We start from the raw sequence: 18082 nt of genomic DNA, 5'->3' as shown, positions 1-18082 counted from the left end.
CATTCTAGAAACCTGAAGATCACCCTCATTGTGCTAATGCTAGAATAAAAAGGTTTGCACTTGTAATCCCAGCACTTGGGATGTTGAAATATGAAAACAAGGTGTTCAAGGCCAGTCTTGGCCACATAGTGAGTTACAGTCCACTCTGGACTACATGAAATCTTACCTCAATTAAGCCAAACAGAGAGGGGAAGAAAGAACCCTTATATCTAATTACTTCCTCATTGTTAGAAATGTTCAAGCTAGGGCTGGAGAGATGGTTTAGTGGTTAAGGCACTTGCCATGAAGCCTAAGGCCCCAGATTCAATTCCCCTGTACCCACATAAAGCCAGATGTACAAGATGATGCATGAATCTGGAGTTCGTTTGCAATGATTAGAGTCTTTGGTGTGTCCATTCTCTCTCCCTCCTTCTGTCCCCCCACCATATATGTATATGCCTTTTCCTCTCTCTCTCAAATAAAATATTTTAAACTATTTTTATTTATTTATTGGTTTATTTATTTGACAGAGAAAGAGAGAGAGGGGGAGAGAATGGGTGCACCAGGGCCTCCAACCACTGCAAACGAATTCCAGATGTGTGTGCCCCCTTGTGCATCTGGCTAACGTGGGTCCTGGGAAATTGAACATGGGTCCTTTGGCTTTGCAAGCAAATGCCTTAACTGCTAAGCCATCCCTCCAGCCCTCAAATAAAATATTTTTTTAAGTGTTCAAGCCAAATTGCAAAATCCACCAAACTGGCAAGAATATTTTATATAGAATCCAACTATCATAGTGACAAGTGGATTAGAATCCAGCATTTCAGATGTGAAAGGAGCCTGTGAGATCTCCTAGTCTGGAAAGCAGGTAGCAGAAGCTGGTGTCTGACTTTCAATCTCACCTACACTCTGCTACTCAAGAGTGTGGTCCAAGGTGGGGTGTGGAGGCGCATGTATTTAATCCCAGCACTCAGGAAGCTGTGGTAAGAGGATCACCATGAGTTCAAAGCCATTCTGAGAATACACAGTGAATTCCAGGTCGCCCTGCGCTAAAAGTGAGATCCTGCCTCAAAAAAAAAAAAAAAGAGTGGTCCATGGGCCAGGTAGCATTAGTATCACCTGGGAACTTGCTACATGTAAAGAACCAATCAGATCTGTATTATGTTATGACCTCATTAAAGGTATGCACTATTAAAATTCAAAAAGCACTGACCCACATGGCCTCCTTCTAGGCCTGCATTTCCCAAACTGCACCAGATGTTAAACAGAGGAACCACTCAAGAAAAACAGTATTTTTCAGTAAACTTTTGGAAATTCTCCATACACACCCCTAAATGGAGATTCACTGTAAACATCACTTACATATTGAAGGTTCTGAATGGTCTGTAGTAGAGAAAACTTGAACTATGAATTTTCTGAACATATTTGAATACAAAATGGCTCAAAAACATAAGGTTATTATCTCTTTTAATATAGTGTAGCTCAGGCTCTGGCACACACCAGGCTCAGAATGTCAATCTGTCATAGATCTTTGACTCTCAGTACCTTAAGTACGACAGGGTAGCAAGTAGCCAATATGTCATAAATGAGGGTTATGTTCCACAGATATGTCTCTGCAAACAGCAGAGTTCCTTGTCTGTGTGCTTCAGCTATGGTGCTGACCGCAGTTAAGAGGATGTATATACAAGATGCCAACCAAGCCGGATTCCGAGACAAGGAGTACACGTAGACACCAAACCCATATCCAGAACTCCTGCTTGGGGGTTCTGTGATGTTTTATCATTAAGACAAAATTCTCAATCACGTGTGTGTCCATGGGAAACCTGTGGCTCGGTATGGGTTGAGGGACAGCAGGGGCCCCTGACGGTTCTGCAGACACTCCTGCGCCAAGCCTGGGACCCCGGGAGAGGAGCTGGGTACCATCCCGGCGGAGCCCCCGCCCCGGCGCCCGCCCGCCGCCGCCCACCCCGCCGGCGCGCCCCGCGCACGGGGCCAGAGCCGAGCTCCACCGCGGCGGAGCCCCGCACGAGCCCGTGGGGCCCCGGCAGCCACCTCCATACCTGTCCTGTCAGGGGCTCCGCGCCCAGCTCCGGCCCGCTGCGGACCGCCGCCCCAGGCCCTGCGCGCCCCGCCCCGCCCCGCCCCGCCCTCGCGGGCTGCCCGCTGCGCCGCCGCCCTCCGCCCGCCCTCCGCGGCCCGCAGACCCCTCGCCCCTCACGCCCTGAGGCCGAGGGAGTCCGCGGAACACACGCCCGTCCCCTAGCCCCGCCCCGGCCGAGAAGCGCGCGCCCACCGCGGCACAGAGCTCATCGGTCAGGCACTAGGCTGGACAGCTGGTACGGCCTGCGCACGTGCAGTGCGCTTGGGAAGCCCGTCGTGTCCACCTCCCTCTGCTGGCGGAGCCGAGGCTGTGCAGGGGCCCTGGAGGACTGGCGGGCTGCTTAGGGCTAATAGGCTAGTTGGTAGTGAAACCCGCAGTATTTAGGAGGATCGCTCAGTTCTAGGGAAGCCTGGACTGCCTACCATGACGAAGGAAGGGAGGGTGGGTTATCCCATTAGGGTCAGAGCCTGGTCCCACGCAGCCCTAACAAGCTAGGCTCTCTCCGCCCGATTAAAGAGACAATAATGAAAAACAGGAAGGAGATTTAGTCAATGTGGCCACATTGCAAAGAGGGTCAGTGATACCCAAAGTCCATCTTCAGAGTCCTGACATGAGGTTTAGATTTAAATAGGCGGGAAAGGGTGTGTCTTGCTATGTGGTCCTGGTCAAGGACTAGTCCCATACATCACTGACCCATCATTGTCACAGCTCCAGTCTCCTGCAAGGTTCTAACAAACCATCTTCCTTGGGTGCTAAGTTCCTCCCCTAGCTAGCACCGGGCTTCAAAGCCTTGTCCTTTTTCCAAGTTGAGATTCTAAGGGAAATTCAGTGAACCTTGTTTCCGTAGTCTGGTAGCCAAAGAAAGAAGCACAAGTGTCCTTTTGTTGTTGATGATGGTGTAGTGGGGGGGGGGGTGTAGATACTGCATAAAGAAGCCAGAGGATGATGTCCGGTTTCCAGTGTACTCTTGTTATTCTACCTTAACTCCTTGAAAGAGAAACTCACTAAACCTAGACAGGCTGACCAGCAAGCCTCAGCGACCTTTTCTCTGCTCCTACTCAGTGCTGGGGTTACCAGCATGTACGGCCCATCCACCTCTTTATATGGGTGCTGAAGATCAAACTCAGGTTCTCAGGTTTGTGCAGCTAGTGTTCCTACCCACTGACCACAGCCCCGCAATTGTTCTCTAGAATGTCCTTATTCCTGTGGAAGAGGAAAGAAGGATTGAAGAAGTGTGAAATATACCTGCCAGGATATTGAGGGAGCCAGAATTTCATTTTACCTTCCTGGGTGAGAGCATAAGTCATGGGGTGATGGAGGGACTACTGTAAAGTAAAGGTCTGGCGGGAAGGAGGAGGCACACGTGTTAAAGATTCTACAAGGTGGACTAGAGAGATGGCTTAGTGGTTAAGCGCTTGCCTGTGAAGCCTAAGGACCCCGGTTCGAGGCTCGGTTCCCCAGGTCCCACGTTAGCCAGATGCACAAGGGGGCGCATGCGTCTGGAGTTCGTTTGCAGAGGCTGGAAGCCCTGGCACGCCCATTCTCTCTCTCTCCCTCTATCTGTCTTTCTGTCTGTGTATCGCTCTCAAATAAATAAATAAATAATTTTTTAAAAAAAGTTTCTACAAGGCCTTTAAAAAAAACTTGTAAATAAACAGCTGCAAACCTTAAAAAAAAAATCTACAGAGGGCTGGAGAGATGGCTTAGTGGTTAAGGCACTTGCCTGAAAAGCCAAAGGAGCCTCGTTCGATGCCTCAGGACCCACATAACCCAGATGCACAAAGTGGCGCATGTGTCTGAAGTTTGCTCACAGAGGCGGAAGACCCTGGTGTGTTCGTGCTCGCGTGCTTCCTCTCTCCCTCTCTCAAAGAAGTAAAAATAAACTTTTTTTTTGTTTTTGGTTTTTCGAGGTAGGGACTCACTCTAGCTCAGGCTCACCTGGAATTCACTATGGAGTCTCAGGCTGGCCTCAAATGCATGGCAATCCTCCTACCTCTGCCTCCCAAGTGCTGGGATTAAAGGCGTGCACCACCTCGCCCGGCAAAATAAACTTATTTTAAATTTTTTTTTTTTAAATCTACAAGGATGATTGGTTAAAACTTCTGTGATTGAAGAGAGCTGGATTGGTCCAAATCTACAGCAAAATAATCTGGGGCTGTCTTTAACCTTTTTAATAGCCATTCATGGGCTGGGGAGATGGCTTAGGGGTTAAGTGCTTGCCTGTGAAGCCTAAGGACCCTGGTTCAAGGCTGGATTCCCCAGGACCCACGTTAGCCAGATGCACAGGGGAGTGCATGCGTCTGGAGTTCATTTGCAGTGGCTGGAAGCCCTGGCGTGCCCATTCTCTCTCCCTCCCTCCCTCTCTTTCTCTCTCTCTCTGCCTCTTTCTCTCTCTGTCACTCTCAAATAAATAAATAAAAATAAACAAAAAAACCTTAATAGCCATTCATTGCCTACTAATTTGTCTGACCTAACATCCAACCTTGTGACTATTAGACAGATCCTTTGGAATGTACAAACAGACCCCCAATGGTAACTTCTAAAAAATATTATCAGAGAGCTGGAGAGATGGCTTAGCAGTTAAAGTGCTTCCCTACAAAGCCTAAAGACCCACGTTCAATTCCCCAGAACCTATGTTAGCCAGATGCACAAGGTGGTGCATGTGTCTGGAGTTTGTAGTTGCTGGAGGGCCTGGTGCACCCATTCTCTCTGTCTGACTCTCTCTCTCCACTAAATAAATAAAATATTTTAAAAATATGTCATCAGATAGCATGAGACCTATAGCAGAGATTTCTGTACTTTTCTATAACCTGTCTACCTGATGTTCCCACCAATGTATGTTAAAAATACCTTGAGCCGTGTGTGGTGGCAAATGCCTTTAATGCCAGCACTCAGGAGGCAGAGGTAGGAGGATCACCGCTGTGGGTTCAAGGCCAGCCTGGGAGTACAGAGTGAGTTCCAGGTCAGCTGGGGCTACAGTGAGTCCCTCCTTCAAAACAAAACCAAACAAAAAAGGGCTGGAGAGATTGCTCAGTGGTTAAGGTGCTTGCCTGCAAAGCCTATGGACTGGGGTTTGACTCTCCAGTACCCAAATAAAGCCAGATGCACAAAGTAGTGCATGCATCTGGATGGTGGAGCTATATTGGCTATTGTCATTATTCCATTCAGGCTCTCAGGACAGCTGCTCCGTCTGTGGCTCAGTGAGAGAATGGACAGCCTTGAAAGAAACTGACAGAATCGTCACCAATTCCTACATCAACTCATGTTTATTTCCGATAAGGTCCAGTTCTCACTGCAGAAGCTCAGGACCCAGAATGGGGCACGGGTTTGGCAGGGAGCAACCATGCTTTGGGTGTTTCCTTCTTTAATAGATGTGTCATGGTTGCCTGGGGCTTGGTCACATCTGTCTGGATGGGGAGCTGCTCTTCTGCATGGCAGGAGGTACCTCCTGCTTTGGCCTCCTGGGTCACCGTAGAGGTAAGCAGCTCCTGGGTACCTGGCTTCCACATGCTCACACCAGGAGCCAACTGCATGACTTCTAATGGAATCAAGGGCTTCCACAGCACCTGGGACGTGGCCTCGAGGAATTGAGGCACCATTTGTGGCCATTCAGAGTCCTCGGTGTCTTCCTTCTCGGCAGGCTCCATGCCCTGTGGAAGCAGTCGAGTACGGTGGGCCCAAACCTCTCCCAGCAGCTCTGCCTCCCCCTCGCAGCCACTGGGCCACTTAGCTCCGGGCCATAGTTTGGGGCTGGGGCTGTACTCGACTTCAGGAGGCACGGGGCGCTTGGTGAGGAATGGCGGCTTGTACCCCAAGGATGAGGAGAGGCGCAAGCCTAAAGCAGGACCAGAGCCCAAAGCAGGAAAAGGAACGCAAGGCCCGGGCGGCTGGAACTCTGCGGGGGAGTCACCGAGTTTAGGGTCTGCGCGAGGTTGGAGGGCTTGGAGCTCGGGAGTTTGGGTTTCCTGGCACTCCTGGGTCCTCTCACCCAGCCGGTAGGTTTGCAAGAGCCGAGCTCCGGGGTCCGGGACGAGGACCTCCACCAGCGGGCGCACCCAATGGCGGGGCAGCCGCGCGGGGTCCAAACGCGCGATGGTCGTGCTGCGGCCGGGCGGGACAGCCAAGCTCGCGGGCCGCTGGAAGGACGCGTCGGAGCGGAACCTCGAGCTGCCGCCTCTGCGCTGGGACGCGGACCCCGTCGAGGCAGCGCGGGGCATCCCGGGGGTCTGGCGCTTCGCCCGGTCCCGGGCAGCGTCGGGTTGGCGTACAGAATAGGGGAGGTTCTCCAGAGACGAATCCTTGCAGGCGGGCAAGTCCTTCTCGGCTGAGGCCTGGGCGCTGGCTACCCGGGAACTCTCCGCCTGCACCACCTCCAACACTGGCTGTGAACTCTCCGTCAAGACAGGGCTTTCCTGCCGGCCGTCAGGCTCCAGAGCATCCTGCGGCACCGCCTCCTCAGACACCCCCAAGGTGGGCGGGGGCCCCGGGGTGACTATCGGCTCTGCGGAGAAGTCCGAAGGTTCTGTCTGTTCCTGGGAGCCTCTATCCAAACACGATGTCTCTACAGGGAGCTGGTCCGCGTTTCCATGGTCCTAAGGAAATGCATGGGATAGTGAGAGGTCGGAAGATGGGAAAGGGACGTAGGGCCGAAGTTCTGAGAGGCTCCGGAGGAGAATGAGGGCTGGGCTTACTTCGTGTTGGAAGCGCTCCTCCAGACCGACCGAGGCGGGCGCGTGCAGCACGGGCACCGAGCCCTGAGCCCAGGCGTCCGTGGTGCACGCCAAGGGTTCCTCGTCTTCGCCCCACGTGGGGTCTTCGGCCACTGCAGTTTCTCCCTCGTCCCGCGCCAGGAAGCGCCACTCAGTGATCTGCAGCATTGCCTCCTGGGCCTGGCTAATGGTGAATGGGACGCACTGCAGAAGCGAGGGAGCATCTAAGCCTGGCGGGGAGAGGCGGGAGAGGGAGGAGGAAGGTCTGGAAGACTATGATCTAGGCCCACCTGCCGGGTCAGATAGACTTCGAAGACGCAGTCCATGACTCGAGCCAGAAACTCGGCCAAGATGTCTCCCACCACGTCCTCGCCCTCCTCAAGCGCCATAAGTGCAATCCACTCCGCCTCATTGAGCCGCCCAGGCACGATGTCCACCTGCGGCACCTGTGGCTGGGTTGTTGGCCGTGCCTTTTCTACCTTGGATCGGGTCACACCACGGTCTCGGGCCTGTCTCTGAGGGTACGAAATAGGGCACTCAGGGCAGGGACCCAAGACGACAAAGGGCTAAAAGGAAGCTTTCTCCAAAGGGACAGGGATTTAATGTGCCTAACAGGCTCACCCACTAAGTCACTTTACTAACAAAGAAACTGAAGCTGGACAGAAGTTTGGCCTGCTTGCCTGCACACAGTTTGTAAGCCAAGGTGACATTGTGATCTAACTCATGAGTCTTGATATTTGCACTACTGTAGTGTTCAAGTTCTCGAGCAGACAAAAAAATTGGGAATGTGAGTTAATAAATCCACTGAAATAACTGATGTTCTACTGTTTTTGTTAGTTAGTTTGGTTTTGAGTCTTGCTAAGTATGCTTGGCTGGCCTAGAACTCACTTTTATGCACCAGGTTGGCGTTGAACCTGGAGCACTCTTCCATCCTCTGACTCTCAAGTCCCAGAGTTACAGACATGTACTATCACCACACTGGCCTGTCCATTTTTACCCACTACATTTTTTGTTGTTGTTGTTTTGTTTGTTTGTTTTGTTTTTTTGATAGGGTCTTGCTCTCTAGGCCAGGTTGACCTGGAATTCACTATGTCGTCTCAAGGTGGGCCTCAAACTTTTATAGCAATCCACCTATTTCTGCCTCCTGAGTGCTGGGATTAAAGGAGTGTGCCACCACACCTGGCTTTTACCACTATTTTTTTTTTTCTTTTTTTGAGGCAAGCCCAACAGACTGCCTATTATTTATTTATTTGTTTATTTGAGAGAGAGAGAGAAAGAGGAAAACAGAAAAGAGAGAATGGGCACACCAGGGCCTCTAGCCACTGCAAACTAACTCCAGACGCATGCACCCCTTTGTACATCTGGCTGACGTGGGTCCTGGGAAATGGAACTGTGTTCCTTAGGCTTCTCAGGCAAACACCTTAACCACTAAGCCATTTCCCCAGCCCAGACTGCCTATTTTATGAAAGTGTGTGTGGGAGACAGACAGAGAGAGAGAGAGAGAGAGAGAGAGAGAGAGAGCGCGAGCCATGGCCTCCAGCCACTGCAAACAAACTCCAGATACATGCACCACTATGTTCATCTGGCTTACATGGGTACTGGGGAATTGAACCAGGGTCCTTAGGCTTTGCAGGCAAGTGCCTTAACCACTAAGCAATCTCTCCAGCCCTACCCACTATTTTAAATTCCCATTTGTGTACTTTGCCCAGGATCACACATCTGGGAAGTAGTATAGTCAAAATTCATATGCAAGTTTGTCTAATTCCAGAGCCTGACTTTATTCTGCTTCCCAAAGAAAAGTATTTCCAACAAATATGAAAATGGATAAGGATCCGCAAATACAGTAAAAATTCATATAGAAGAGGGAAGTCATTCAAGGTACCAAAGATAAGCAAAAGACCTAATATTCCACAAAAAGGACCTATATATGAGTGAAAAGTATTTGTAAAGATGTCCAAAGCCGACTGGTGGCTATGCTTGAAATCCCAGCACTCAGAGGGCTAAAGCAGGAGAATTGCTGTAAGTTCAAAGCCAGCTTGTACTACAGAATGAGACCATGACTTGAAGGAAGGAAGGAAAAAAGGGAGGGGAAGAGAAAGAGGGAGCTGGAGAGATGGCTCAGCAGTTAAAGGCACTTGCTTGCAAAGTCTGCTGGCTGCTGGCTCCTTGGTTCAATTCCCTAGTACCCACATAAAGCCTGATGCACAAAGTGGCACATGCACCTGGAGTTTTATTTATAACAGCAGGAGGCCCTGGCACATCCATTCTATCTCTCTTAAATAAATAAAAATAAAAACTAAAGGAGAGAAAAAAAGGAAAGGATATCCAACATTTAAATATGCCAAAATGGCTTGGTATATGAAGTGTTTGCCATGCAAGTGAGAGAATCGCTGTGAGTCCAAGGCCACACTGAGACTGCACAGTGAATTCCAGGTCACCCTGGGCTAGAGAGATACCCTACCTCAAAAAAAAAAAAAAAGTTTTATGAGCCAAGTATAGTGGCACACATCCGGCTAAGGTACCAGGATTACCATGAGTTTGAGATATGCCTGGACTACAGAGTGAGTTTCAGGTCAGCATGAATTAGAGTGAGATCCTGTCTTTTTTTTTGTTTGTTTTTTGTTTTTTGTTTTTCGAGGCAGGGTCTCACTCTGGCTCAGGCTGACCTGGAATTCACTATGTAGTCTCAGGGTGGCCTCGAACTCATGGTGATCTTCCTACCTCTGCCTCCCGAGTGCTGGGATTAAAGGCGTGGGCCACCACACCCGGCTGAGATCCTATCTTAAAAACAAAAAAAGTAAAAATGTATTTTCTTTAGTTTTGTTTTCGTGGGGGTTAGGAGAGCTTGGGAGATGGCTGAGTCATTAAAGTGCTGCTTATAAGGCCTGACGAAGCTGGGTGTGATGGCACATGCCTTTAATCCCAGCAGAGGTAGAGGTAGGAGGATCACCAGAGGTCTAGGCCACCTAGAGACTACATAGTGAATTCCAGGTCAGCCTGGGCTAGAGTGAAACCCTACCTCAAAAAAAATTAATTAATTAGTAAAAATAAAAATAAAATAAAATAAATAAGAAGAGGCAGAAGAGATGTTTTTAGTGGTTAAGGCATGTGCCTGTAAAAGCCAAAGGATCCAGGTTCAATTCCTTAGGACTCATGTAAGCCAGATGCACAAGGTGGCGTATGCATCTGGAGTTCCTTTGCAGCGGCTAGATGCCCTGGTGTGCCCATTCTTTCTGCCTCTCTCTTTCTCTCTGTCTCTTTCTCTCTCTCTCGGTCTCTTCTCCATCTCTCTCCCTTCCTCTCAAATAAATAAATTTTTAAAAATCTTAAAAAGTCTGACAGCCTGGGTTCAGCTCCTCAGCCACCCTTGCAAAGCCAGACGGGCATTCACTTGCAGCAGCAAGAGGTCCAATTGCACCCATACACACACACACACACACACACACACACACACACAAAAAAAAATTAATTAATTATGTCAGGTTCTGATGGTTTAGCCTCTAATTCCAGTGCTGACTCAGGAGGCTGAAGCAGGAGGATAAGAAATTCAAAACCATCTTCAGCTACATGAGTTTCAAGCCACCTGAGATATGCAAGAAAACAAAACTTAAAGAAATATTTTTATTTATTTATTTGAGAGACAAAGAGAGAGATAGGGGGAGAGAGAGAGAGAGAGAATGGGTACACCTGGGTCTCTACCCACTGAAAACAAACTCCAGAGTCATGCACCACTTTATGCATCTGGCTTACATGGGTTCTGGGGAATCAAACCCAGATCCTTAGACTTTGCAGGTAAGCACCTTAACCACTAAGCAATCTCTCCAGCTCCGAAGACTTTTTTTTTTTTTTTTCATAGCTGAGCTGGGCATGGTGGCTCAACCTATAATCCTAGCACTCAGGAGGCTGAGGTAAAAGGATTACTGCAAGTTCTAGGCCAACGTGGGCTGTAGTGTGAGACCCTATCTCAGTGTTCCTCCCCACAAAAACAAAGAAAAAACCCTTTTTAAGCTGGGCATGATATTTCATGCTTGCAGTCTCAACTGCTTGTGAAAGATGAAAGATGGGTTGAGGCAGGAAAATGGCCTGAGCCCAGGATACTGGGCTAGCTTGGGCAACATTCTGAGATGCTGACTTGTTTTATTTTGTTGTTTCCCAGGTAGGGTTCCACTCGAGCCCAGGCTGGCCTCAAACTCACAGCAATCTTCCCTCAGCCTTCTGAGTGGCGGGATTAAAGGCGTGCACCACCACTCTAAAAGTTAGCCGGGCATGGTAGCGCACACCTTTAATCCCAGCACTTGGGAGGCAGAGGAAGGAGGATCGCTTTGAGTTCGAGGCCACCCTGGTATTACATGGTAAATTCCAGGTCAGCCTGAGCTAGAGTGAAAAAACAAAAATAAATAAATAAATAAAAATAATTGGGGTTGGAGAGCTATCTTAGCAGTTAAGACACTTGCCTGCGAAGCTTAAAGACCCAGGTTTTATTCCCCATACCCATATAAACCAGATGCACAAGGTGGTACATGCATCTGGAGTTCATTTGCAGTGATTAGAGGCCCTGGTACACCCATTCTCTCCCTCTCTCTCTGTCTCTCTCTCTCTCTTTCATAAATAAATAAAAGTAAGAATGAGACAGGCATGGTGGCACATGCCTTTAATCCCAGCACTTTGGAGGCAGAGGAAGGAGTATTACTATGGGTTCAAGGCCATCCTGAACTACAGAGTGAATTCCAGGTCAGCCTGGGCTAGAGTGAGACCCTACCTCAAAAAAACAAAACAACAACAGAAAAATTCCCAACATATCCCCTGCTTTTTAATAGCAGTAGGTTGAAAAGAGGATTGATTATACTGTATCTACATAATATAGTATTATGCAATGGTTAAATGTAATCTTTATTCCTGGTGGCACAGGCCTGTAATCCCAGCACTCTGGAGGTGGAGGCAGATGAATCCTAAGTCTGCCAGTTATGTCAAAGCCAACCTGGACCACATGAGACCCTTGTTTCAAAACAAACAAAAAGATTTCCAATATTCTTTTTGACATGTGGCCTGCATGCATGTATGTGTATTTGCATGTATGGGGGTTCATGTACACATATGTGTGCATGTGGAAGCCAGAGAACAGCCTCCAGTGTTACCTTTAGGAATGCCATTTACCTCTTTTTGAAACAGTGTCGATGCTGGCCTAGAGCTTATCAATTAGGCTAGACTGGCTAGCCTGCTGCTCTAGGAAATCTCTGCCTGTGGATGGTTCTACCTGCCCAGCCCTGGATTACAGGAACACACAGCTACACCCTGCAATGTATTTGGGATCTGGGAATCAAATAAGTCCTCATGCTTACAAGGCAAGCACTTTATTCATAGAACTATCTCCCAATCCTTAGTCTACTTTTTAAGTTTCTTGACAATTTAACTTTCTTTCTGTCCTTTTCCTTTTCAGTTTGACTTTCAAGTGCAGCATCAGAGTTGTTTAATTCATGTCTCTGCTAAATTTATCAAAACAAAGATTTACTTTCAATCCTCTCCCCTCCCCAAATGACTGACCAATTCTGGTTTATCCAGTGAAATGGGTTCCTCAATGAAAAGAAATTATTGTATTCCTTAATTGTTTCCAAATTCATTTCTTCTTAAAAAATATCTTATTTATTTGAGAGAGAGAGAGAGAGAGAGAGAGAGAGAGAGAGAGAGAGAAAGTTATGGGTGTTTCAGGGCCTCCTGCCACTGTAAGTGAACAGACACATGTGCCACTTCGTTTGTTTTGTTTGTTTTTCGAGATAGGGTTTCACTCTAGTCTAGGCTGACCTGGAATTCAGTATGTAGTCTCAGGGTGGCCTTGAACTCACAGTGATCCACTTACCTCTGCCTCCTGAGTGTTGGGATTAAAGGCATATGCCACCATGCCCGGCTTTACATGTGCCACTTTTAATATCTGGCTTTACATGGGTACTGAGGAATTGACCCCGGGGGTCTGATAGGCTTTGCAAGCAAGCACCAGTGAGCCATCCATCGACATTTGTTTACTTATTTTTGATTTTTCGAGGTAGGGTCTCACTCTAGCCCAGGCTGACCTGGAATTCACTCTGTATTCTCAGAGTGGCCTCAAATTTACGGCGCTTTCTCCTCCTATCTCCTCCTACCTCTGTCTCCCCAGTGCTGGGATTAAAGGCGTGTACCACCATGCCCGGCTATTTATTTATTATTTGCAAGCAAAGAGAGAGAGAGAGAATGGGCATCTCCAGGGCCTCCAGCCGCTGCAGACGGACTCGAGATGCATGTGCCACTTTGTGCATCTGGCTTTACGTGGGTACTGGGGAAACGAACTCCGGTCCTTAGGCATTGCAGGAAAGCGCTTTAACCACGGAGCCATCTCTTCAGCCCTAAACTGCACTTGATCTTTGCCTCTACACCAATTAATGGCCCTTTCCCTTAGGACGCGAACGTGACAATGCATGTGAGTGGGCAATGCATTGGTGGGTGGTGCAGATGTAGGCTTTCTGCCCCAATAATACGGTGAGGCTCCCACGCTCATCTTTTTTTTTGGGGGGGGGGAGTGCTTCAAGGCAGGATCTAACTCTAGCCCAAGCTGACGTGGGACCCACTCTGCAGCCCCTCGCTGGCCTTAACTCACAGTGATCCTCCTACCTCCCTTCCTCAGCCTGCCCAGGGCTGGGACTTCAGACGTGTGTCCGGACGCCGGACTTCCGGGCTCATCTCGAACGCCCAGGAGGCGCGGGAGCGGTCCCTGGTTCCCTACACCGACCACACTGTCCAACCCCAGTTCTCGCTGAAGCTCACCGAGCCTTCGTGGGCCATTGTCGCTGCAGCAGCTACTACGATCGAGCCTCTCGGCTTCCTCGGGGAGCCGCATTCGCCGCACCAGCCTCTGCAGTCCAACGGTCGCCTCGGCAACCGTGCGACGCGTAGGCTGGCCGGCGGAGTCCACAGTTGCCTTGGCAACCGCGCCTCCAGTTCCTGCGGTAGCCCCGCCCACCGGCCGTGCGTCCGTGCGTCGTCTCTATGGTGGCGGCGGATTCGGAGGGATCGTGCGCTCCTGAGCACAGGCAAGGGGATTTAGGGCTGTGGGAGTGACCTCTGACCCTGACGGGGGCCGTCGGGGAGCCGTTCTGCGAAGAAAGGCCCGGAGCCTTATTCTGTCTTTTAGCTCGGACGCTGGGGGCTACCGGGTTCTGTGCCGTCTCTGCCTCCTATGGGAGTCCCTGGTCCTCCCTTGACTCAACCCTGGGACAGTGCCTTAACCCCCGAATCTCCGCTCTGGCCTTTTCCCTTTCCCCCTATGATCCGAATATCTCTCCCCCAGAATGTTCCGCCGGCAGCGCTCCATCCCCCTCCGAGGCTCTGCCGCTGCTCTGTGCAACAACCTCAGTGTGCTGCATCTGCCAGCCAGCAACCTCACGCATTTTGGGGTGGTTCATGGACCAAGCGCCCAGCTTCTCAGCGCCGCTCCTGAAGGTGTGCCCTTGGCCCAGCGCCAGCTCCACGTAAAAGAGGGTGCTGGAATGAGCCCCTCACTTATTACACAGGTGAGGTGGGCCATTAGGTGTAGTGCTGCCGAAACAGCTCTTTATTTGCAAACCTTAAAGGCCTTCCCTAACCCTGAATTTCCACCACCCTGACACCTTATGCCCCCTATTCTGATCCACATCCTCCAGGTCGACTGGTGTGTCCTGCCCTTCCGAGTACTACTTGTCCTCACCTCACATCGCTCCATCCAGGTGAGAAGAGAACCGTCCTGCCTTCCCCTTCCAACTCCCCAAACCTTTACCACTTGCCTACAAACACTTCCAAAATTTCACATGCATAGTTCACTTTTCCTCTCTTATCTCCATGGCCTTCTGTTTTCCCTAGTCCCTATGTATCACCTCCAACATGTGCCACCTGTACTTGCTGCATGATGGTGGGTCAGTTCAGTTATGCTCTCATCCTTGCCCCCATCTTCCAGATGTACGAGTCTGATGGCTCCATCATGGTCTATTGGCATGCCCTGGACTCTGGAGATCCCTCTTCAGGTACCTGCAATATCTAGTGGGCCAGGTAGGGAGTGTTAGCTGGCCTGGGAGAAGTGCTGTTCCTGATGGTTGTTTTTTCCTACTCAGTACAGGCTGCCTTTGCCCAAGGAATTGCTGCTTATGACCACTTCATCTTTGTGGGTGAGAGAACCAAGGGCAGGATATTAAGCAGATGGCATACTGGGATATGGGCTTTCAGGAGGTGGTGAGGGCCTGAGGAAATCATAGATAGTTACAGGGAAGGTTGGGAAAGAAGGGTATCTGGGAGAACAAAAGGGAGGCTGGAGAGATGGCCCCACCATTTAAGGCGCTTGCCTACAAAGCCTAACAACCCAGGTTCTATTCCCCAATACCCACATAAAGCCAGATGCACAAGGTGGTGCATGTGTGTGGAGTTCATTGGCAGTGGCTGGAGGCCCTGGTGTACCCATTCTCTCCCCCTCCCCTGCTTGCAAATAAATGAGTAAATAAATAATTTTTAAATAAAAAGATGGAAGTGAGCCAGGCATGGTGGTGTACGCCTTTAAACCCAGCACTTGGGAGACAAAGGTGGAAGGATTGCTGTGAGTTCAAGGCCAGCTTTAGTGACTTCAAGGCCAGCTTTAGTGACTTCCATGTCAGCCTGAGCTAGTGTGAGACACTACCTGGCAAAAACAAACAAACCAAAAAAGATATGGAAATGTACAGAGTCAGGAAGGGGTGAAGTAACAGTAATTGATGGAGAAGCAGGGTTGTTGGGGTTTCTGGGATAGACAGTGTGGCTATGGGGCTGGAGACTCAGAAGGGGCAGGAAGCCATCATTGAGAAACTGGTTCTGGCTGCAGGAACATGGTCGGGTCGGGTACTGGTGTTTGACATCCCAACCAAGGGTCCCAACATTGTACTGAGAGAGGAGCTGGTTGGGCACCAGACGCCAGTTACAAGTATTTCCACTGAGCCTTCCAAGAGACAGGTGAGTACCCTTTTCTCTGCCCATTCTAGTGAGCCTGGGAGCTTTCTTTTGTTCGAATATTTTTTAAATATTTTATTTACTTATTGAGAAACAGAGCATGAGGCAAATAGAGAGAGGGTGTGCCAAGGTCTCTAGCCACTGCAAACAAACCCAAAATACTTGTGTCACCTTGTGCATCTGGTTTTATGTGGGTACTGGGAACTGGAACCTGGATCTTTTGGCTTTGCCCGTAAGTGCCTTAACCACTAAGCTGTCTCTCCAGCCCAACCTGGAAGCTTTCTAGGAGACTTGGCTCTGCCACTAAGCAGCAGTGTGACTCTGGGCACATCTGTACTTTTCTAGATCTAGTAACCTGAGGTCCAGAGATAAATAGACACTTTTTTTGGTTTTGATTTTTGAGATAGGGTCTCACTGTAGCCCAGGCTGACCTCAAATTCACTAAGTAGTCTCAGGGTGGCCTTGAACTCCTGGCAAACCTCCTACCTCTGACTCCTGAGTGCTGGGATTAAAAGCATGCAACCACCATGCCTAATTAAATGGACACTTTAAGTGACATTTTATAAGTAAGACTTTCTGGTGTTGGTATATTGAGGAATTAGAATGAACAGTTTCTAAGATATTTTCCAGATCTCATACATGTAGCTTCCTTCTTTGGACTTGAGCAAGTGTTACCCATTCTTGTCCAACTCCAGGTTAGCCTTTCCTGGACTCTTCTTCCCTATTCCATTCCCCCCCCCCCCCACCTCTCTTAGCTGAACCCTGAACTGCCCCTGGTCTCACAGACAACTCTTGTTCCCATAATCAGATTGCAAACTTGACAACAGGGTATGTATTTTCTTGTTTGTATCCTTTATGGTACCTGGCACAGAGCTTAGCCTGCAGGCTAATTTGGCTGCCTGGTTGGTGTGGAGGCTCAGAGCCTAGTTCATGACAGTGACTGGCTCACGACAAAACCTCAAAAAAGGCATGACGCAGTGGGCCACTTCACCATCTAGTGAGGACAATTATGCATTCTACTAATTGGTGAGAGTGGGGTGGGGTTGCTTGTCAGACTCTCTAAAGACATGTGAGGAGTTCATGCTTCTCAAGGGAACCCTGGGGAGGATGTGGAGTGGGCCCAGCCAGTGAGGGAGCCACATCTTGCCCTTTCGAGAGGCATATTATGGCTTTCTCCTCCTGCCCTGCACTCTAAACCACAGCGGGCCGTAAAGGAAGAGCTGAGCCCTTCTTTCTCCTCAGGATATTGTGGCTGACTTGGTGACAGCAGATGACTCGGGCTTGCTGTGTGTCTGGCAGTTAGGATCTGAATTCACATTGCTCACCTGCATTCCAGGTTTTGGGTAGGAGAAGCACAAGTGGGATGTGGCCTTCCTGAGGTAACTTCAGAGTGGGGAATGAGCTTAGGTCTGAAGAAACCTAAGTTGAACATCACCTTTGCAGGGTCCCCTGCCTCTCTGTGCAGCTGTGGGAGGGGATCGTGGCAGCAGGCTATGGGAATGGGCAAGTGCGTCTCTATGATGCTACTACAGGAGCTCTCCACATCCAGATCAACGCCCATGCCCGAGCCGTCTGTGCCCTGGACCTAGCTCCAGAGGTGGGCAAGGTCAGTCTCCTGTATCTCTATGTACCCTTTTCTTCAAGCACTGATATCCTGAGAGGAGCCACATTGGCTTTTTTCTGTATTCAGTATAACCCCTCCCCTGGGTACCTGGACTGAGCACTCTAGCCTCCATACTATCGGCATTCCCAGTCATCTTTCATGGCTGGGTTTTTATTTGTGGTACTGGGGATTAAGCCCAGGGTCCTTGCACATACTAGGCTCTACCCCTGAGCTAGTCTCCCAGCAGCCCTTTTCATGTTTGTTTTCTAACAGCTACTTTCTGCTGCTGAGGACACGTTTGTGCACATCTGGAAGCTGAGCAGAAGTCCAGAGAGTGGCTCCATTGAGGTGTGTGTCATGGAAGGGTTGAAATGGGGTTCCAAATGTAGGGCAGCAGGTTCTGACCAGCCTCTTCTCCCCAGGTGGAACATTGTCATGGCGAGTGTATTCCTGATACCCAGGTGTGTGGTGCTCGGTTCTGTGATGTATCAGGAAGCTCCTTTGCTGTGACAGGTTACGACCTTGCTGAGATCCAGATATTCAGCAGTGTATGAGAGAAGAGCATCCTTTCCTTCTCCCTGTGGTATTTATAAACCTACCCTCCCTCCAGCTCTTGTCTGATTGATTACTCACTATCACAATCACACTTCTAAATGGTGAACCAAATTCCAGGGAGGGGGGAAAGGGTGAGTACAGAGCATGCAGAAAGGCTACCCCATC

General features: G+C 49.5%; 3 protein-coding genes across 3 annotated transcripts in view; 1 reads left to right on the top strand and 2 right to left on the bottom strand.

Moving 5' to 3' along the window:
- Dctn1 (dynactin subunit 1) overlaps positions 1 to 2094 on the bottom strand; it is a 35075-nt gene extending 32981 nt beyond the window's left edge. The window contains exon 1 of the mRNA XM_045153216.1: positions 2037 to 2094. The gene's annotated coding sequence lies outside the window, so the exon portion shown is untranslated. The remainder of the gene's footprint in view (positions 1 to 2036) is intronic.
- Positions 2095 to 5324: 3230 nt separating this feature from the next.
- On the bottom strand, positions 5325 to 13693 carry C6H2orf81 (chromosome 6 C2orf81 homolog). Its single transcript, XM_004668221.2, has 4 exons — positions 13579 to 13693; positions 7077 to 7301; positions 6769 to 6990; positions 5325 to 6669 (listed from the first exon to the last, which is right to left on the bottom strand). Exons 1-4 carry the CDS (start codon positions 13594 to 13596, stop codon positions 5380 to 5382), a joined length of 1755 nt encoding a protein of 584 aa, XP_004668278.1. The 5' UTR covers positions 13597 to 13693; the 3' UTR covers positions 5325 to 5379.
- A 74-nt stretch (positions 13694 to 13767) lies between these two features.
- Positions 13768 to 17971, top strand: Wdr54 (WD repeat domain 54). The gene is made up of 10 exons (XM_004668268.2): positions 13768 to 13844; positions 14102 to 14324; positions 14454 to 14516; positions 14744 to 14810; positions 14898 to 14951; positions 15635 to 15762; positions 17002 to 17102; positions 17203 to 17365; positions 17636 to 17710; positions 17785 to 17971. Exons 1-10 carry the CDS (start codon positions 13801 to 13803, stop codon positions 17914 to 17916), a joined length of 1050 nt encoding a protein of 349 aa, XP_004668325.2. The 5' UTR covers positions 13768 to 13800; the 3' UTR covers positions 17917 to 17971.
- The last annotated feature ends 111 nt before the right edge of the window (positions 17972 to 18082 follow it).

The sequence above is a fragment of the Jaculus jaculus genome, chromosome 6, assembly GCF_020740685.1.
Source record: "Jaculus jaculus isolate mJacJac1 chromosome 6, mJacJac1.mat.Y.cur, whole genome shotgun sequence".
Lineage (NCBI taxonomy): Eukaryota > Metazoa > Chordata > Mammalia > Rodentia > Dipodidae > Jaculus > Jaculus jaculus.
This window is presented reverse-complemented; position numbering and strand designations above follow the sequence as displayed.

Bases quoted from the DNA above. Each gene is read 5' to 3' on its own strand.
- C6H2orf81 (XM_004668221.2), bottom strand. The intron at 6,991-7,076 runs GTGGGCCTAGAT...TCGCTTCTGCAG, and splicing joins AAGTCTATCTGACCCGGCAG to TGCGTCCCATTCACCATTAG. The intron at 6,670-6,768 runs GTAAGCCCAGCC...GCATTTCCTTAG, and splicing joins AGGAGCGCTTCCAACACGAA to GACCATGGAAACGCGGACCA.
- Wdr54 (XM_004668268.2), top strand. From the start codon at position 13,801: ATGGTGGCGGCGGATTCGGAGGGATCGTGCGCTCCTGAGCACAG. The intron at 14,325-14,453 runs GTGAGGTGGGCC...CACATCCTCCAG, and splicing joins GCCCCTCACTTATTACACAG to GTCGACTGGTGTGTCCTGCC. The intron at 17,366-17,635 runs GTCAGTCTCCTG...GTTTTCTAACAG, and splicing joins TAGCTCCAGAGGTGGGCAAG to CTACTTTCTGCTGCTGAGGA.